This window comes from Gekko japonicus, unplaced genomic scaffold (assembly GCF_001447785.1).
Source record: "Gekko japonicus isolate JY-2015 unplaced genomic scaffold, Gekko_japonicus_V1.1 scaffold1548, whole genome shotgun sequence".
Lineage (NCBI taxonomy): Eukaryota > Metazoa > Chordata > Lepidosauria > Squamata > Gekkonidae > Gekko > Gekko japonicus.
Window position 1 is genome coordinate 277289 of NW_015170328.1, and position 19122 is coordinate 296410.

General features: G+C 54.4%; 1 protein-coding gene across 1 annotated transcript; it reads left to right on the forward strand.

The window, feature by feature from the left end:
• The first annotated feature begins 1120 nt into the window (after positions 1 to 1120).
• SLC35A2 (solute carrier family 35 (UDP-galactose transporter), member A2) lies at positions 1121 to 16350 on the forward strand. The gene is made up of 4 exons (XM_015418115.1): positions 1121 to 1217; positions 8912 to 9094; positions 9944 to 10095; positions 13675 to 16350. Exons 1-4 carry the CDS (start codon positions 1163 to 1165, stop codon positions 14413 to 14415), a joined length of 1131 nt encoding a protein of 376 aa, XP_015273601.1. The 5' UTR covers positions 1121 to 1162; the 3' UTR covers positions 14416 to 16350.
• The last annotated feature ends 2772 nt before the right edge of the window (positions 16351 to 19122 follow it).

The following is a 19122-nucleotide window of genomic DNA, read 5'->3' on the forward strand; positions in this document are numbered from 1 at the left end:
TGTCTTTGGCATTTGGGATAATCTGGGGTGCTTTCTATGTTTTATTGAAAGGACAAAGAATGGATGACATGGATTCAACTCGGCTTCCCAGAAAACGTACAGTAAGGTGACACCATCCCTGCAATCAATTTAGGCTAGATGCTTATCTGCTTGCCTTTACAATGCAGGCATAATCAGACTGTACACTATGGGCAGAAGAATTTGCTTTCTGCCGTTTTATCCTTCTAAATCTTGTTTTATTATCCTGGACAGTTGTGACCTCACAAGCTTGTGTAATATTCTGCCTCTTTTCGGTTGGCTCTAATAAAAGATATAAAGGGGGGGGGGGACCACACAAAACCCTGCAAGCACAGTCCTATTCTATGGCTTATGACATTTCTTATGGGAGAGAGGGCAGGAAGGGTTGCCTCCCTGCTTAGTTCTTGTGGCCCTTTCTTACACGCCCAGGGAAATGCTGATTGCCACTTTGGGGTCAGGATGGAAGCAATTTTTCTCCAGACCAATCCGGCCAGATATCCTGGAGGGTTTTTTTTTGTCATCTTCTGGGCGTGGAACAGTGGTCACTGAGGGTGTGGAGGGAGAGGTCGTTGTGAATTTCCTGCACTGTGCAGGGGGTTGGACTAGATGACCCTGGAGGTCCCTTCCAACGCTATGATTCCACGTCTCACCCCACTGAGTGCATGGACCGACCCCACCGATTGCACGGACTGACACTCTTGCAACCCGCCTTGTCCCCGCGAGAAAGGCGGGCCACAAACAAATAAATCAAGACAATAAAAATAAATAACTGGAGGAGAGAGGAACGTGTCCCTAAAAGCTACCTTAGCCTAAGAAACAGTCTGCTGGAGCCACCCACCCCACCCCCCGGCTGCCAGCGACCTTCCCCCTCCGCAACAGGCAATGAGCGGTCTAAGCCGGGCGTCACCATAGAGCTGTCCAGGGAACAGAGCGTCCCGCTCCTCCTCCAGAATCCCCGGATGTCCAGCTTGCGGGCCGCTCTAGCCTGCCGCCCTTCCCCTCTCTTCGCGTTGGTCTCGATGGTCCTCCCCCTCGCTCTCTCACGCTCACACACGTCTCCGCCCGGAGGCGGAAGTGGGGCGAGGCTGGGGATGCGGAAGTGCGAGCTGCGGCGGGGAAGCTGGGCGGCCCGGCGGTTGCCACCATGGCAGCGGCTGAGGGCCAGGGGAGCGGCGGCGGGAGCCCGGGGGCCGCAGGAGGTGAGAGGCGGCCGGGCGGGGGGCGGGAGCCGGGGAAGGCGAGGGGGTTTGCGGCGCGCTTTCCTCGCTCAGCTCCCCGCCAAAGTCCCTCCCGGAGGAGGCGTCCCTACCTGGGAATGAGGGTTGCCAATCCCCAGGTTAGGGCAGGGGATCTCCCGGTTTGGAGCCCCTGCCCCCGCTTCAGGGCTGTCAGAAAGCGGCGCGCGGGGGGGGGGGATAGCTGCTGGGCGCTGCATTATACCCTATGGAGACCGGTCCCAATAGGGTATAATGGAGAATCGATCTGTAGGTTTCTGGGCTTCTGGTGGGGCTGTTCTTTGAGGTAGAGGCACCGGATTTTCAGCATAGCATCTGGTGCCTCTCCTCAAGAAACCCCCCAAGTTTCAAAAAGAATGGTCCAGGGGGTCCAATTCTACGAGCCCCCAAAGAAGGTGCCCCCATCTTCTGTTATTTCTAACGGAGGGAAGGCTTTTTAAAATGAACGCTGCCCCTTTAAATGCAGTGGCTTCTCCCGAAGCCTCCTGGTAAGTTCCCCCACCTGCTTGTCGGCCTCAGGCTACAGTCGTGCATACCCGGAGCCACCACTAGGGTTGCCGATCTCCAGTTGGGGCCTGGAGAGCTCCCGCTATCACAACTGATCTCCAGGGGGCAGAGAATTCAGTTTGCCTGGAGAAAATGGCTGCTCTGGCGGGTGGGCTCTGTGGCACGGCACCCTGCTCTGTGGCCCGCCTTTCTTGCGGTTTGTTCCCTTTCCCAAACCGTGGTCTCCCCAGGTTCCCTCCTCCAAAAAAATCTCCAGGTATTTTCCAACCGAAGGTTGGCAACCCTATTCATGATATACCCTAAAACGCTGCAATGTCTCTTATTTCAGAAATCTGGACCTGCCATCCCACTGGCTTAGGGTCACATAATTGGACCGTTATCCAACGCTCAGTGTCCACTTTGCAGGACACCTCTTTTAGCTTTGTTGCAAAATGAGAAGTGTTGTCAGTAAAGATGACGGCCTCCATTTGGGGCCTGGTGTTCTTCCACAATTACAGCTCATCTCCAGACTATGGAGATCAATTTCCCCCCCGGAGAAAATGGCTGCTTTGGAGGGTGGACTCCATGGCCTTGTACCCTGCTGGGGACCCTTCCCCTCCCAAGCCCTGTCTCCCCCAGCCTCTACTCCCCCCGCCCCTAATGCTCCAGGTATTTCTCAGCCCAGAGATGGCAGCCCTAACCACAGCAGCTATCCAGGGGTCTCAGGAGTGTCACCTCCCACTGGGACCTTTCAAAACTGGCCAGGGATTGTGTCTGGGACTTCTTGCACGCAAAGCAGTCTCTCTGCTACTGAGCCTAGCCCAGCTCTGTGTTTTCTTTACGCTGGTTTCCATGAACCTGCCAATCGACTTCATCTGTTGTTCATGCTTTATACAAGTCCATTAGCAACCCAGCGACCAGCAAGATTTCCAGGCTATAACCTACCTTCCTTCCTCCCCTCCCTCCTTCCCATCTATTTCCTCCCTCCCTCCCTCCCTCCCTCCTTCCTTCCTTCCTATTTGCCCTTCCTTCCCCCATCTATTTCCTTCCTTCCTTCCTATTTGCCCTCCCCCCATCTATTTCCTTCTGTTCTTCCCATCTTTTCATTTCCTTTCTTCCTTTTTCCATCCATCATAGAATGTTAGAGTTGGAAGGGACCTTGCAGATCATCTAGTCCAACTCTCCCTCCCTCCCTCCCTCCCTCCCTCCCTCCCTCCTGTGCACCCATGCCTGGAACCTCTAGCAACTCCTACTGGGGCACGGAGGATGTTCAGAGAAGTGGCTTTGATAGCCTGCCCCTGCCTCCCGGCCCTGGTATTCTCTGGAGGTCTCCCGTCCAAATACCTGCCAGGGTCAGCCCTGCTTAGTTTCCGAGATCTGACAAGATTGGGCTTGCCTGGGCTATCCAGTTAAGGGCCTGGCTATAAGCTTTCGAGAGTCACACCTCCCTTTGTCACAGATAGTACCTGGCAAAGGGGGCATTGCCTCTTGAAAGCTTAAAACCTGGAAATCTGGTTGGTCTTCACGGTGCCACTGGACTTGAACCTTGATCTTCTACCGCGGACCAGAAAATACAACCAAACACACACTGTGATGTGATGACCAAATCTGAAATTTAGAAGGCTTCCAGCCGGATAGAAAATAAAGACTGGTTTGTTCCTAATATAAATATTAATATGGTGTTACTGGAGAGCACTGAAGCCAGCAAAATTAAGAAGGCTTGCTCCTAATTTAAACACTTTAAATGGAATCAGGGGATAATAATTTGAAGCGTGTATACTCTTGAGGCTTGTAGAGAGCAGTTTGCCAGCCTAATCCAGAAGGCTCTCGCATCTGCGTAGAGTCCAGTGGCACCTTTAAGACCAACAAAGGTTTATTCAAGGTGCCTGCGCACAAAATCTCATACCCTGAATAAACCTTTGTTGGTCTTAAAGGTGTCACTGGACTCAAGAGTTGTTCTACTGCTTCAGACCAGCACGGCTGACCAACTGGGTCTGTGTCGAGAAGAGGTTAAGGACTGGCTTGCTCCCAACGTAACACTGAACTGTATTAAGAGGCTGACACCTTTGAGGATATTAGGATTACTCCTGAGGAAGATCGGGACAAAATGAGCCTATATCCAGGTGCTCATTGAGACGGATGGACTTTTGCTTGTAATATTATAAAGATTTATTTATCAGTAATGTAAGGAGCTGCGGTGGCTCAAGTGGTTAAGATGCTGAACTGCAGGCTGTGGAAGGTCGGTAGTTCAGCAGTTCGAGACCCGGGTGACGCAAGACGGAGTGAGCTCCTGTCTCTAGTTCCAGCTCCTGCCAACCTAGCAGTTCGAAAGCAAGAAATTGCAAGTAGATAAATAGGTACCGCTTCGGTGGGAAGGGAACAGCGTTCCGTGCGCCTTGGTGTTTAGTCATGCCGGCCACATGACCACGGAAACGTCTTCGGATAGCGCTGGCTCTTCGACTTTGAAACGGAGATGAGCACCGCAACCCTAGAGGCGGATTCGACTGGCTTTCAAGCAAGGGAACCTTTACCTTTTTAATGTAATACCATGTTTAACATGGAAAGAGTTACTAAATGTCTTAGTCACCACATCGCAGCGTTTGCTTGGTTGTATTTTCTGTATGGGTAACTGTGATCCCTCGTGTGTGTTTTTTCTGCTTCTGCTGCAGACCAGCAGGGCTCTACCCACTGAACATAATAAGAACATAAGAGAAGCCAGTGTTGGCTCAGGCCAATGGCCCATCCAGTCCAACACTCTGTGTCACACAGTGGCCAGAAATACCATGGGCCATCAGGAGGGGCCAGGACACTAGAAGCCCTCCCACTGTTGCCCCCCCCCCCAAGCACCAAGATTACAAAGCATCACTGGCCCCAGACTGAGAGTCCCCGTCTATACCTTTTGGTTAATAGCCACTGATGGACCTCTGCTCCAAATGTTTATCCAGTTCCCTCTTGAAGCCGTCCATGCTTGTAGGTGTCACCACCTCCTGTGGCAGTGAATTCCACATGTTAATCACTCTTTGGGTGAAGAAGGACTTCCTTTTATCCGTTCTAATCCGACTCATTGAGTGACCAGGAGTTCTTGTATTGTGAGAAAGGGAGAAAAGGACTTCTTTCTCCACCTGCTCTACCCCATGCATAATCTTATAAACCCCGATCATGTCACCCCTCAGCTGTCGTTTCTCCAAGCTAAAGAGCCCCGAGCACTTTAAACTTTCTTCATAGGGAAAGTGCTCCAACCCCTTTTATCATTCTAGTTGCCCTTTTCTGCACTTTCCCCAGTGCTATAATATCCTTGGTGAGGTGTGGTGACCAGAACCGTACACAGTACTCCAAACGAGGCTGCACCATTGATTTCTAAAGGGGCATTGTGTATAATTGGAAACGTTCCTGCTTTTTTAACCCGCAGGTCAGAACTTGGGCAGCTTGGGTTGGAATTAGGTTGCCGACAGCCTGACGGGAACAAGCGCTGTTCTTGTATTAGAGGCTTCATGGGATATTATCTGCCAAGTAATGTTAATTTCCCGCCATGCTGTGAAAAGCTCCAGCTGCCCGTCTCCCTACTCTGAACCTCTGTTAAAGGAAGATGGTATTTCTCTCCAGGCCTGTTGGCAGCCCCCGTTGGAATCCCCCCTGAGTTGCTGTGGATTCCGGGCCCCTCGAAGTGCCCCTGCTTCCCAGATGAAAAATATGAGGGCAGAATCGCTAGATACCTTTGGCAAGAGAAGTGTTGCTGAGGGACTTCTGATTTGGGGTGTGTGTGTGTGTGTTTCTAGAAGAGTATCTATTCGGTTAGGAGCTGCGGTGGTTCAAGTGGTTAAGATGCTGAACTGCAGGCTGTGGAAGGTCAGTAGTTCAGCAGTTCGAGACCCGGGGGTGCCGCATGACGGAGTGCGCTCCCGTCTCTAGTTCCAGCTCCTGCCAACCTAGCAGTTCGAAAGCAAGAAATTGCAAGTAGATAAATAGGTACCACTTTGGTGGGAAGGTAACAGCGTTCCGTGCACCTCGGTGTTTAGTCATGCCGGCCACATGACCACGGAAATGTCTTCGGACAGTGCTGGCTCTTCAGTTTTGAAACGGAGATGAGCACCGCAACCCTAGAGTCGGACTCGACTGGCTTTCAAGCAAGGGAACCTTTACCTTTACCTTTTTATCTGCTCGGTTAAGTCATGCAGACATTATTATGCCAGAACAAAGTTTGAGTCCGGCGGCACCTGTAAGACCAATGAAGATTTATTCAAGGTACGAGCTTTTTTTGTGCACGCCCAAATCCTCAAGTACGTCTGAGGAAGTATCTGAGGCCGTCTGCCTGCACAGGAAAGCTCACACCTGGAATATTTATTTATTTATTTATTTTTCACATTTTTATCCTGCCCTCCCCGGAGGCTCAGGGCGGCTTACAGGGCATAAAACTTTATTGGTCTTAAGGGTGTCACCGGACTCAAACTTTGTTCTGCTGCTTTAGCCCAACACGGCGACCCCACCTTGATCTATTATTATGCTAGTTTGAGGGGGTTTCGGCCCAGGCCCCCCCACCTGTAAAGAGGTTGGCTTGCTGGGAAACAGAGGAGAACGTAAGAGAAGCCAACGCTGGATCAGGCCAGTGGCCCATCCAGGCCAATGCTCTGTGTCACAGAGTGGCCAAAACCCAGGGGCCATCAGGGGGTCCACCAGCGGGGCCAGAACTCCAGAAGCCCCCCCACTCTTGCCCCCCCTCAAGCACCAAGAAGACAGAGCATCACTGCCCCAGACATAAGAACATAAGAGAAGCTATGTTGGATCAGGCCAGTGGCCCATCCAGTCCAACGCTCTGTGTCCCACAGTGGCCAAAACCCAGGGGCCATCAGGGGGTCCACCAGTGGGGCCAGAACTCTGGAAGCCCTCCCACTGTTGCCACCCCCCCCAAGCACCCCCTGCCTCAGACAGAGCATTCCATCTATACCTTGTGGCTAAGAGCCACTGATGGACCTCTGCTCCGTATGCTTATCCAGTCCCCTCTTGAAACTGTCTCTGCTCGTAGCCGCCACCACTTCTTGTGGCAGTGAAATAAGAAGAAGAAGGGGAAGAGGAGGATTGTTCTTAGCCAGATGGACCAGGAGTGAGTCCTGGCACTGCTGCCAGTAGTTGGCTTGCCTCAGGCCTGACTGGGGGCTGGGTATGTCTGGGAAGAAGAAGAAGAAGAGACTGGATTTATACCCCGTCTTCACTACCCGAAGGAGTCTCAGAGCAGCTCACAATCTCCTTTCCCTTCCCCTCCCCACAACAGACACCCTGGGAGGTAGGTGGGGCCGAGAGAGCACTTTTGATAACTGCTCCTGAGAGAACAGCTCTGAGAGAACTTGTGGCTGATCCAAGGTCACACCAGCAGCTGCACGTGGAGGAGTGGGGAATCAAACCCGGTTCTCCCAGATTAGAGTCTGTGCTCCTAACCACTACCCCAGACTGGCGGTGATGGACATAAAGCTCAGGGGCCTGCATTGGTTGCTTGTGCCGAAAGTTGGCCCAGCATTTGCCAAGCAAGATAGGGGAAGAAGTGTGCCTGAACACGAAAGCTTATACTCAGAATTAAGCTTCGTTGGTCTTAAAGGTCCCACCAGACTCAAACTTTCTCCTAAGATCATTTTCTTGGGAGTAAGCCCTATTGAATAGACCTCAGCTGGATCAGAGTAGACCTGCTGGGATTGCTCTTTAGATGCTTTGGTTTTTTTTTTTTTTAAGTTAAGACACAGGCTTACCAATGATGATGTCTTATGATAGTTAACGATAGAGCCTCTCGGCCAGTGTTCCCTCTAAGCTGAGTTAGTGTGAGCTAGCTCACAGTTCTTTTAGCCTCCGGCGCACACATTTTTGCCTTCGCTCAGGAAGGGACGGCTCCAGAGCAAGCTAATTTATGCAGCAGCCAAATCGCTCGCTCACACCTTTAATGCCAGCAGCTCACAAAGTAGAATTTTGGCTCACAAGACTCCACCGCTTAGAGGGAGCGTTGCTCTCGGCCCAGAGGCCATCTGTCTTTGCCTCCTAAATGATCTGGGTAAACAGTTGGCAGTCACTGTCTTCTCCGTGCCCCACCTTCTAAGTTTCTGGAGTACCTGGTCATCCTTGTGAGAAGGAAGGTGTACCGCGTTCAGTCTTCGGTCTCATTTAGTAAAACTGTCCATCTTCACACAGTTTACCTTACGGTCCAAAGGCAAACAAGTCACAACAGGGAGAGGGACATTTGTGGAAATAGCCGTCCCGCCCTCAGAGACAGAAACCTGATCCCGGCATTGGAGGTGAGAAGTCCTTCGTAGCCGTTTGCAGTCCTCTCTCCCTCCTCCTGGCTTTCCCTTCCAGAAGGAGCAGGTGGCCGCTGTACTAGCGAGCGGAATCCGGCGCTGCCAGATACGTCCCCCCCAGTTTTACGTTCCTAGTTCCGGTTAGGCGTGCCTTGGCAGCCGCGGGCGATAGTTTGCAGAGCCGGCCGGCCGGCCCGGAGAAGGATCTGGCTTTGGCGTCATCAGAGCTGGGTGGGAGTCCCCTCCCCCTTGACCGCCCCCCTCCTCCACTGTAGCTTTCAGGACGCCTGGATCAGCGGATGAGCGGGCTCACATGGGGATTTGGGTCTGCGCTACCATACCCCCCCCCCTTTGCTAATTAGATTGGGAAGAGACTTTGAGAAGCCTTCAGCAGTGCTTCTCTCGCCGAGCAGCCATGCGCAGGACGGGGGACAGAACCAGGCGATAGTTCCAAGGGTGCTGAATTTGACTACGGGGCAGTGTTCCCTCTAAGCTGAGGTAGTGTGAGCTAGCTCACAGTTCTTTTAGCCTCCGGCTCACACATTTTTGTCTCCACTCAGGAAGGAGGGCTCCAGAGCAAACTCATTTATGCTGCGGCCAAATCAGCTCGCTCACAACTTTAATGCCAGGAGCTCACAGGACTCCAAAGCTTAGAGGGAGCATTGCTGTGGGGCCCGATCCTTTTTGGGTGTCTCCTGATTCCACGTGTCCCACAGAGAGCTCCCATTCCGTGGGGTTCTCCGCCTTCTCCCTCAAACGTCTCCGGCCCCGGCGGTTGTTGAAGCGGGGGCTGGGGGGGGAGTCCCTAAACGTGCGCTCTGATCTCTGAGATGGGCTTGTGGTGGCGACCGACTGATCGCGAGATATCTGAGCGGATCCCTGCACTTCCTTTCCCAGGTAACCGGCAGTTGAAGTACATCAGTCTGGCCGTCCTGGTGGTGCAGAACGCCTCCCTGATCCTCAGCATCCGGTACGTGCGCACGCTGCCCGGGGACCGGTTCTTCGCCACCACGGCCGTGGTCATGGCCGAAGTCCTCAAAGGAGCCACCTGCCTGCTGCTCATCCTCATTCAGAAGCGAGGTGAGGAGGTCGCGTCCCCGGGGGCTGTAACGGAGGGGGGAACGTCGGCTTGAGAGACTCCACCTTGATAGATGTTTAAAGCGCTTGTTTAATTTGTTTATACCCCACCTTTCTTCACAGCGGGGGGACCCAAAGCGGCCTCCATCAATCTCCGGTCCGGTGTAGTGGTTAGGAGGGTGGACTCTAATCTGGGAGAGCCGGGTTTGATTCTCCACTCCTCCACGTGCAGCTGCTGGTGTGACCTTGGGTCAGCCAGAAGTTCTCTCAGAGCTGTTCTCTTGTCCTCGAGAGAGCTCTCTCAGCCCCCACCCACCTCACAGGGTGTCTGTCGTGGGGAGGGGAAGGGAGAGGAGTTTGTAAGCCTCTCCGAGACTCCTTTGGGTAGTGAAAGGCGGGGTCTAAATCCAGTCTCTTCTTCTTCTCTCTTTCCTCCATTCTGTCCTCACAACAGCCCTGTAAGGTCGGTTAGGCTGAGAGAGCATGACTGGCCCAAGTGCTCTTCCATGGCAGAATGGGAATGCAAAACTGGGCTTCCCAGATACTAGTCTCTGACACTCTAACCGCTATACCACACTGCACCTTCCCTGGCGCCCATCAAGTGTTTTTCAGGAGTGGATGGGGCTGGGCAGGTCTTTTGCCCAGCAAGGAGAATCTGCCAAGGTTTCTTCTGCCAGTCACACACTAGGGACATGAACCCTTAGTCCGTATTTCGTTTTGCGAGGGAGTGAGTTTGTGGTGCTCTTCTGGCTGTGGCCCTTTGGGCCCTCGCTCTGTTTTTCTAAAAAGCCCGCATTGAAAATGAGTTGCCAACAGAGTCACCCTCTGTCTCTTTCTCCCCCCCTCTCTCAGGTAACCTGAAGCAGTTTGCCTCATTCCTGTACGACTCTGTCGTGGTGCAGTACATGGACACCCTCAAACTAGCAGTGCCTTCTCTCATTTACACCCTCCAGAACAACCTCCAGTACGTGGCCATCTCCAACCTGCCTGCAGCCACCTTCCAGGTGAGACGCGGGGCTGTCCTTCTAAGGCCTCGCCTCCTCCGGCAGCCGCGGGAACTCCTGCACAAGGCTCCCACGGGCTTGGCTCCTGCCCCTGACGTGCTCTGGTGTACACATCACCTCCTTCCCTCTGCCCCCCCCCCGCTGTGTCACGTGCAGACATGGGGGATAAGTCTCCGGAGGAGGAAGGGGGGCCAGTCAGTGTTCCCTCTAAGCTGAGTTAGTGTGAGCTCGCTCACAGTTTTTTAGCCTCCGGCTCACACCTTTTTGTCTTAGCTCCGGAAGGGATGGCTCCAGAGCAAACTAATTCATGCAGCAGCCAAATCGCTCACTCACAAGTTTAACGCCAAGAGCTTGCAAAGTGGAATTTTTGCTCACAAGACTCCACAGCTTAGAGGGGGCAGTGGTGCCAGTAATTCTTTACAGATCCTGCAGCAGCTAGCAGTGAAGTCACTCAGAAGTACACGGAAATTTCTTCCATCATGTGTGGCTGTAATTCCCCTTCCCCCCAGAAGTGGTCACCACCGTTCCCTAGAGAGGAAATAGCCCCCTTTTGTCTGGTGAAAGGGAGGCACTCTGGGAAAGGGTGGAGGAAATCTTGTTCTGGCCCGGCCAAGCAGCACAGCTCCGGAGCAGGGGTAGAGTCTTCACGAAGGCCTATGTCTCCTGGGCCTGCAAAGCTGGAATCGTGTGACCTCCGTCGACTGGCGAATAACGCCAGTCTTCACTTCACAGTCTTTTTCTTTTGCATACGTCTGCAATTTTTTTTTTTTGTGCAGAAAATTACATTTATTCTGGTTCCGCTACTCAGGTTGAAAGGACAAGTCACTGCTCCTCTGAGACCTCAGCCAGCTTGGTGTCGTGGTTAAGAGCGGCGGACTCTAATCTGGGAGAACCGGGTTTGATTCCCCACGCCTCCACATGCAGCCAGCTGGGTGACCTTGGGTCAGTTACAAGTTCTCTCAGAGCTGTTCTCTCGAGAGCAGTTCTCCTGGATCTCGCTCAGCCCCACCTACCTCACAGGGGGTCTGTTGTGGAGAGGGGAATGTGATTGTGAGCTGCTCTGAGACTCCGAGTGAAGGGCGGGGTATAAATCCAATCTCCTCCTCCTCCTCCTGCTGAGGGGCTAATTGCTGTTAGAGTTCGGCATGACCTTGCTTTTTTTTTTGCTTGTTTTTTTGCCTTTTTTTTTTTGCTTGTTTCGATGCTATTTCGATGTGTTTTTCCCCCATTATCGTCGCAAGCCGCTTCAGAAAAGTGGCGATTAAAGATACCAAGCACGTTTGTGAAATCTGGATTTGGCTCCTAGGAGACGGCTCAGACTGTGAATCGCTTGGGCAAGTGTAGCTTCATTTCCTTCTCTCTGTGCCCGGGGAAGGTTTCTCTGGCGAACAAGGCTGCAGTCAGTCCAGGTTCACCTTTATCGGCTTAAATTGTCAATACAGATGATACAGTTTAAGAGCAAGATAAAAGCACGACCCACAGGTACATCGATGATAGAATGATGTCTCTAGGATCCTTTGGCGCCGCTTCAGAGCAGAGTAGATCAACGTGGCCACCTTCTCGGTGATGTCAGAGGGGAAGTCGTTCAGCAGTCCGTGCACCTTAAGTGCATCAGAGCAGTCTATCGTGCGTCTTAAAAGTAGAACGTAAATATGTATATACCTTAGATCCACATGTAGGTGACAGTACAAAAGGACATGAGCAATTGACTCAACACAGTTTTGTTTGCAGGGACAATATCTGGCTGAATGAGATGGCTGCAGTCAGCTCATTACACAAAACTGTAGTCAAGGCCAACTGCGGTTAGTAAATAGAGTTTGCGTCTTGGCTCGGCAGATCACAGCTAACCGTAGTCAACGGAGTGGCTCATGTTCAGATGTGCACGTGAAGCTGCCTTACGCTGAATCGGACCGTAGTCCCATCAGTGTCAGTACTGTCTGCTCAAAGTGGCAACGGCTCTCCAGAGTCTCAAACCGAGACCTTTCCCATCACTGACTGCCTGGTCCTTTTACCTGGAGATGCCGGGGATTGAACCTGGGACCTTCCGCATGCCAAGCAGTGGATCTGCCACTGAGCCAGGATCTCAGGACGAGGTCTTTCTCATCACCTACTGCCTGGCCTTTTAGCTGGAGATGCCAGGGATTGAACCTGGGACCTTCTGCAGGCCAAGCAGAGGCTCTACCACTGAGCCAGGGTCTCAGGTCGAGGTCTTTCTCATCCCCTCTTGCCTGGTCCTTTTAACTGGAGATGCTGGGGATTGAACCTGGGACCTTCTGCATGCCGAGCAGAGGCTCTGCCACTGAGCCAGGGTCTCAGGTCAAGGTCTTTCTCATCCCCTCCTGCCTGGTCTTTTTAACTGGAGATGCCGGGGATTGAACCTGGGACCTTCTGCATGCCGAGCAGAGGCTCTGCCACTGAGCCAGGGTCTCAGGTCAAGGTCTTTCTCATCCCCTCCTGCCTGGTCTTTTTAACTGGAGATGCCGGGGATTGAACCTGGGACCTTCTGCATGCCGAGCAGAGGCTCTGCCACTGAGCCAGGGTCTCAGGTCAAGGTCTTTCTCATCCCCTCCTGCCTGGTCTTTTTAACTGGAGATGCCGGGGATTGAACCTGGGACCTTCTGCATGCCGAGCAGAGGCTCTGCCACTGAGCCAGGGTCTCAGGTCAAGGTCTTTCTCATCCCCTCCTGCCTGGTCTTTTTAACTGGAGATGCCGGGGATTGAACCTGGGACCTTCTGCATGCCGAGCAGAGGCTCTGCCACTGAGCCAGGGTCTCAGGTCAAGGTCTTTCTCATCCCCTCCTGCCTGGTCTTTTTAACTGGAGATGCCGGGGATTGAACCTGGGACCTTCTACGTGCCAAGCAGATGCTCTACCACTGAGCCACAGCCCCCTCCCAAAATGTTAAAAGGCCTGGTGTTGATTCAGGTATCCATCAAGGGATGAAGTCAGTCATGTGCCCTACGGAAGGCATGAAGCTCCCTTATACTGAATCAGACCCTCGGTCCATCAACGTCAGCATGATCTACTCAAACTGGCAGCAGCTCTCCAAGGCTGAGGCAGGGCCACGGCCAGGATTTTGTCAGGGGGGGGGGCTTTAAATAAGTGGGGGGCACCGATGTCACAAAATTAAAAATAAAACTGAAATACAAAATTTTAAAACTCAGTGTTGCAGCATTCTCAGTCTGCTCGCCCACGCGGGGAAGCAAACTGCGCTTGGGGAAGGGGGGGCAGTGGGGAGTCCTCCGGGTGGCCCAGACAGTTGGGGGGCCTGGGGGCTGCACGGAAGTCGGGGAGCTGGGCCCCAAAATGCCCCACTGTAGCCACGGGCCTGGGCTGTTCACAACACCTCATCTGTACCGGAGAGGCCGGGGGTTGAACCTGGAACCTCCTGCATGCCAAGCGGAGGCTCTGCCACTGAGCCACAGCCCCTCTCCTTCCATTTCGGCAATAGGAAGGACCTGGGCCTCCGTAGCTCCCTCCCGCAAAGGAGTCGAGAATCACCACGCCCCTCCCCCAGCGGCCGGGTCCTCTGTCCCCGGGCCCCTCAGTGCTCCCCACTAAACCTCCCTGCCTTCCTTAGGTCACCTACCAGCTGAAGATCCTCACCACCGCCGTCTTCTCCGTGCTGATGCTGCGCAAGAGCCTCTCCCGCCTCCAGTGGCTGTCCCTCGTCCTCCTCTTTGCCGGCGTGGCCATCGTCCAGGTGGAACAGCAGCAGGCGGGGAGCAAGCCGACGCCCGGGGGCCTGGAAGCCCAGCAGAGCTACCCGGTGGGCCTGGCGGCCGTGGTGGTGTCGTGCCTCTCGTCCGGCTTCGCCGGGGTCTACTTCGAGAAGATCCTCAAGGGCAGCGCCGCCTCCGTCTGGCTGCGCAATGTCCAGCTGGGCATCTTCGGGACCCTGCTAGGGCTGCTGGGCCTGTGGTCCACAGAGGGGCCGGCCGTGGCCCAGCGCGGATTCTTCTTCGGCTACACCCCGCTGGTGTGGGGCGTGATCCTGAACCAGGCCTTCGGCGGGCTGCTGGTGGCCCTGGTGGTGAAATACGCCGACAACATCCTCAAGGGCTTTGCCACGTCCTTCTCCATCGTGGTGTCCACCGTGGCGTCCATCTACCTCTTTGACTTCCACCTCAACCTGCTCTTCGCACTGGGAGCAGGGCTGGTGATAGGGGCCGTCTACCTGTACAGCCTGCCGAAGGGCCCGTCGGCCGGCCGGCCCTCCCTGGGAACTGACGGGCAGCAGCCGGGTCACGCCGCCCAGTGCAAGGAACTCCCTTCCGTGGCCACGCAAGGCTTCCTGACCAAGTCAGTGCTGGTCAATTGAAGAGAACAGAGCGGCACCCCCTTCCCGGCGGCCAGCTCGGTTTCTCGCGGAGCTTCCCCAACACCGTGCCCCTTTCCCGCCCATCCTCTCCTCATGCCTTTCCAGTTCTCCCAGCCTGTATCCACCTCAGCTCCTTCCCGGCCTTACCATCTCCGTTTCTCGCCTCCGAGCTGCCCCGAGCGCACCTTTCCCCCCTTTCCTTCCCCTCAGTCTGTTCCCTTGCCTCCCGTTAACTGGTCTCCATTTGGCACTGCGGCCTGAAACCCTTTTTTCCCCAGTCACTTCCCCCCCGTGCCGGCCAAAACTCTCCCAACGTCTCCCCGGCTTCTGCAGCTCACTGTCTAAGGACATCCCACCCTTTCCGTCACACCCCAGCAGGATTTGGGGGGGGGGGGGGAGGGGAGCGTGTCACCTGTGACCTCCCCTCCCCCCCGACCTCCCAGTCTCCCTCTTGTTTCATCAGGAGGTAGCAAGTTTTCAAAGAAGTGTTATTTTTGTACAAACGACAGAAACCAAACGGAGGGGCAGAAGGCGAGGGCGCACGCACGGCCGTGGAGATAGCCCGGGAGAGGTGGCTCACGTCGGCCATTTTGGAGCATACCTTTTTTCCCCCTCCCCTTTTCAAGTGCCACCTTTGGGGAAGTGACGGGAATGTTATTTATTTTCGTTGGGGAACGCCGGAGGCTGATCTGCTGTGAAGGATACAGACAAAACCGCACACGGGGGGCGGGGGGGGGCCCTGAGCGGGCAAGGCCACGTTTCTGAGAGAGGCGGACAGAGAAGGCAGGCCGCTTGAGGAATAAGTCTGCTGAATGTCGGCGTCCTTTTCGGCAAGCCTTCCTCGGAACCGGCAAGGTGTCTTTTTGTGGGCCGGGGGCCAGGAGGCCCAGTGACCAGAGCCGAGCCAATTCACCTCAGATGGAAACGGGAAAAGGGCACTGCTTGGCAGGGATGTGGTAGGCTCGGTTGTGTGGGGGGGGGCGGTCAGAGGACCTCGTGGGGAGGTCCAGCAGAGCCGCAGCCGGTCTCTGGGCGTGTGTCATTCCTCTGTCCCCCCCCCCCCAAGTGTGTTTTGGAGGCTCACTGGATGAATGGAGGGGCCGGGACCGGGGGGGCACAGATTGCTAGCTGCTAATGAAGACGTCACTGCATCGCAAGCCGCTTGGCCTCCTTGAACTTAGACGTTTGGCTGGAAATCTCAACAATCATGTTAGCGGGGTGGTGGTGGTGTTTGGGCAAATGTGGACAGTACTTAAGACAGCCTGATGCTGGAGGCCGAAGCAGGACAGAACATTCGTTTAACTGTTGCACCCTTCGGTTGCTGCTTAGTGTGTGTGTGTGTGCGTGCGCGGGGGGGGGATAGTTTGGACCCGAGTCTTGTGCTTTGTGGGTCCCCCCCCCCCCGGGGTATGGGCAGCCCGGCTGGAATGCGGCCCTCCCCACTCCCCGCACACCTTAACCTTGTGTTCCTCCAGGGGCTTGGGAAAGACCAGCGTTTGCCGCCAGAGGCGACGGCCGCAGAAGGCAATTCCGTAAACCCCTTGTGAGTCACCCTTCTTAGATGGATCGGCTGTTGTCAGTAACTGAACTCTGGGCAGTTCGTGACGTCTGTGGCGGTGCTCGCCGCCGTGCCTCAGTTTCCCCGTCCTTCTGGGGGCGGGGCTCGACAGGGCCGGGCGGGGCTTAGGTATTACGCATTTCGTGCCAGATCGGAAAACACTAACCGTGGGTGTGGGATCACGTCAGGAGAGCAGGGTGGGTTTCGGTCTGCTGTTTGGAACGGACGGGGCAGGGGGGGGGGACGCGAGGAATAATCACACAGTCACACAGTGTATATAGGGTTTTTAGACCGCCGACCGTTTTCTACGATTCCTGCTTTTTTAAAGGGGCGGGGGGCGGGCGGGTCGGAAAGCCTGTGCTCTTCGCCAATGTACATAAACCACAGATGAATAAAGAGAGTGTATTTATTTAGCCTTCTCGCCTACTGTTTCGGGAGGCCTTGAAAAGCGCAGGTCTTTCGCTTCACTCACTGCACGAACGGGGGGGGGGGGGGGCTCTGCTTGGAGGCTTAGGGCATCCGCAAGGCAAACAGACAGAGGGAGGGTTTAGTTTCTGAGGCCTAGCCTAGATCCCCTTTTCGCTGCAGGGACTTAGCAGTGGTGGGGCACGTGGAAAGGGGGGGGGCGTGGAGGGGGGGAGTCAGGCTGATTTTCCTTCATCAGGCAGAGTGGCCACAGCTAGCCCCCGCTTAGCAAAGGAGGAATAGAGAAAAGACACCTTAGTGGACTGTAGGAGCGAGATCCGAATCCAGTACCACCTTAGAGACCAAGGAGATTTCCGGGGCGTAAGCTTCCAAGAGTCAAAGCTCCCTTCGTCAGACAGAAGATGGAATTGAGATCTCTCAATCATATCCTAGTCTGAAGGGGGGGGGGCTGCCACAGAGGAACTTGGGATGCAGAGGTTCTGTGCAAGGTGCCATCGGCCTGATTGGAGCAGAGGGGGGACGCGTAGTGCCTCTGCATGCGGAGTTCCTTCTCTCCAACATCCTTCCCACCTTCGGACTGGGATGTAAGGACTCAGGTCTCCATTAAGAACGCAAGAGAAGCCCATGTTGGATCAGGCCAGTGGCCCCTCCCGTCCAACACTCTGTGTCACACAGCGGCCAAAGCCCAGGGGCCATCAGGAGGTCCACCAGCGGGGCCAGAACTCCAGAAGGCCCCCCCCCACTGTTGCCCCCCCCAAGCACCAAGAAGACAGAGCATCCCTTCCCCAGACAGAGCGTTCCCTCTATACCTTGTAGCGAAGAGCCACTGATGGACCTCTGCTCCAGATGTTTCTCCAGTCCCCTCTTGAAACTGTCTGTGCTTGTGGCCGCCACCACTTCCTGCGTCAGTGGATTCCACATTCTGTATCTGGCAAAGGGAACCTCGACCCTCAAAAGTGTATACCCTGAAAATCGGGTCCCCAACACGGTGCCCTTGGGCGCCATGGCACCCGCCAACACCTTTCCAGGCACCCGTCAAGTGTTTTTGTTAAGTGAGCGGGGCCGGACGAGGCTTTTGCCCACCAGGGCTTCTGACTGGCTATGCCGGTGAAAAGACATCCCATTAAACAGCTTCTGCCCGAAATGTAAAGAGTCACTACTAAGAGTCACGCATATAACCTTGTTCCCTGCCATTTTGTGGTTGGCGCCTGCTCCTGCAGCAGCCGTTTTGTGCTGATCCCCACCCTGTGAACAATTCCAGAGGTGCCCACAGGCTCAAAAAGTTCGGGGACCTCTGCTGAAAACCTGGCTGGTTTCTAAGATGCTGCTGGACTCGAATCCAGCTCTCCTCCAACAGACCTACACAGCTACCCCCCTGAAGTGTAGTTGACAGAGTAAACCAATCTGCATGCCTTTGCACCCGAGAGCCTTCATTTATGCGTCATGCGCACACGTGGCGGAGAATAGCAGTTCTGAGGCACTGCGTAGCTGCTGTGGTTTTTGCAAGTGTTAAAACGTCATTGCTTTCACCCCGACCTGGATAGCCCAGGCAAGCCTGATCTCACAAGATCTCGGAAGCCAAGCAGGGCCGACCCTGGCAAGTATTTGGATGGGAGACCTCCAAGGAATGCCAGGGCCGGGATGCCGGTGGCTATCAAGCCACTTCTCCGAACATCCTCCGTGCCTCAGTAGGAGTTGCCAGAGGTCGCCATGACTTCCAGGCATGGGCACACGCACACACTCAAAATGCAAAAATACCCCCAGAAGTTGTTTTTTAAATGGACTCAATTTGTTGGATCCAAAGGTCGTCTAGAGCCGATGGAAGATGTTTCCACCGGCAGAGGGGGGAATGGTCATTTTTGGCCAGTTTATCCCTTTCCTCTGCAGACCCCCTTGCCCTTCTGTGTGTGTGTGTGTGGGGGGGGGGTTCTCTTGTCTTCCAGAGCAGCCGGGGGGAGTCTGGGAAGATGGTTCCGTCTGCAGAGCCCCGTGGATGGTACTTCCGACCAGGACTTTTTTTGTAGAAACAGCCCAGCAGGAACTCATTAGCATAATAGGCCACACCCAAGAGCAGGAACGTGTTAGCATATTAGGCCACACCCCTGACAGCGCAGCTCATTAGCACATTAGGCCGCACCCCCATGTTACCAGAAGTGTGGTTATCCAGCCACACCCACCTTTTGCTTCTTATTCTGTTTAGCTTGTTTGTTGTCAAAACCCAGGGCCTTTTTTTGGAGCAGGGACTCCTTTGCATGTTAGGCCACACACCCCTAATGTAGCCAATCCTAATGAGTTTCTGCTCTTGGGTGTGGCCTATTATGCTAATGAGTTCCTGCTGGGCGTGGCCAACTCAGGAGCCAGCCGGAACTCCGTTCCTGTGCGTTCCTGCCCAAAAATAGCCCTGCTTCCGACCCAACCCACTGTCTTGACTCAAAACTGAGTACTTGAATATTTTTAGCCAGTGTCTTTTTCCTAGAAGAACCCGGGACCCAAAGCAGGGTGAGTGAACATGACGTTTCCATGGACCTTCCCCCTTCCAGAGCAGAAGGGTTCACCTAGCAACCCCATCTTGTAAGTACAAGTGTAAGTGTACACCTGTGAAATACGCACACTGCTACATTACGTCTTTCCTTCCACGCCCCCTACCTACCCGAGTCCATAACCCACTCTCCAGCTAGCTAATATCGCTTAACCTTCTTGAATTCCACTGTGGTGCTAGTGGT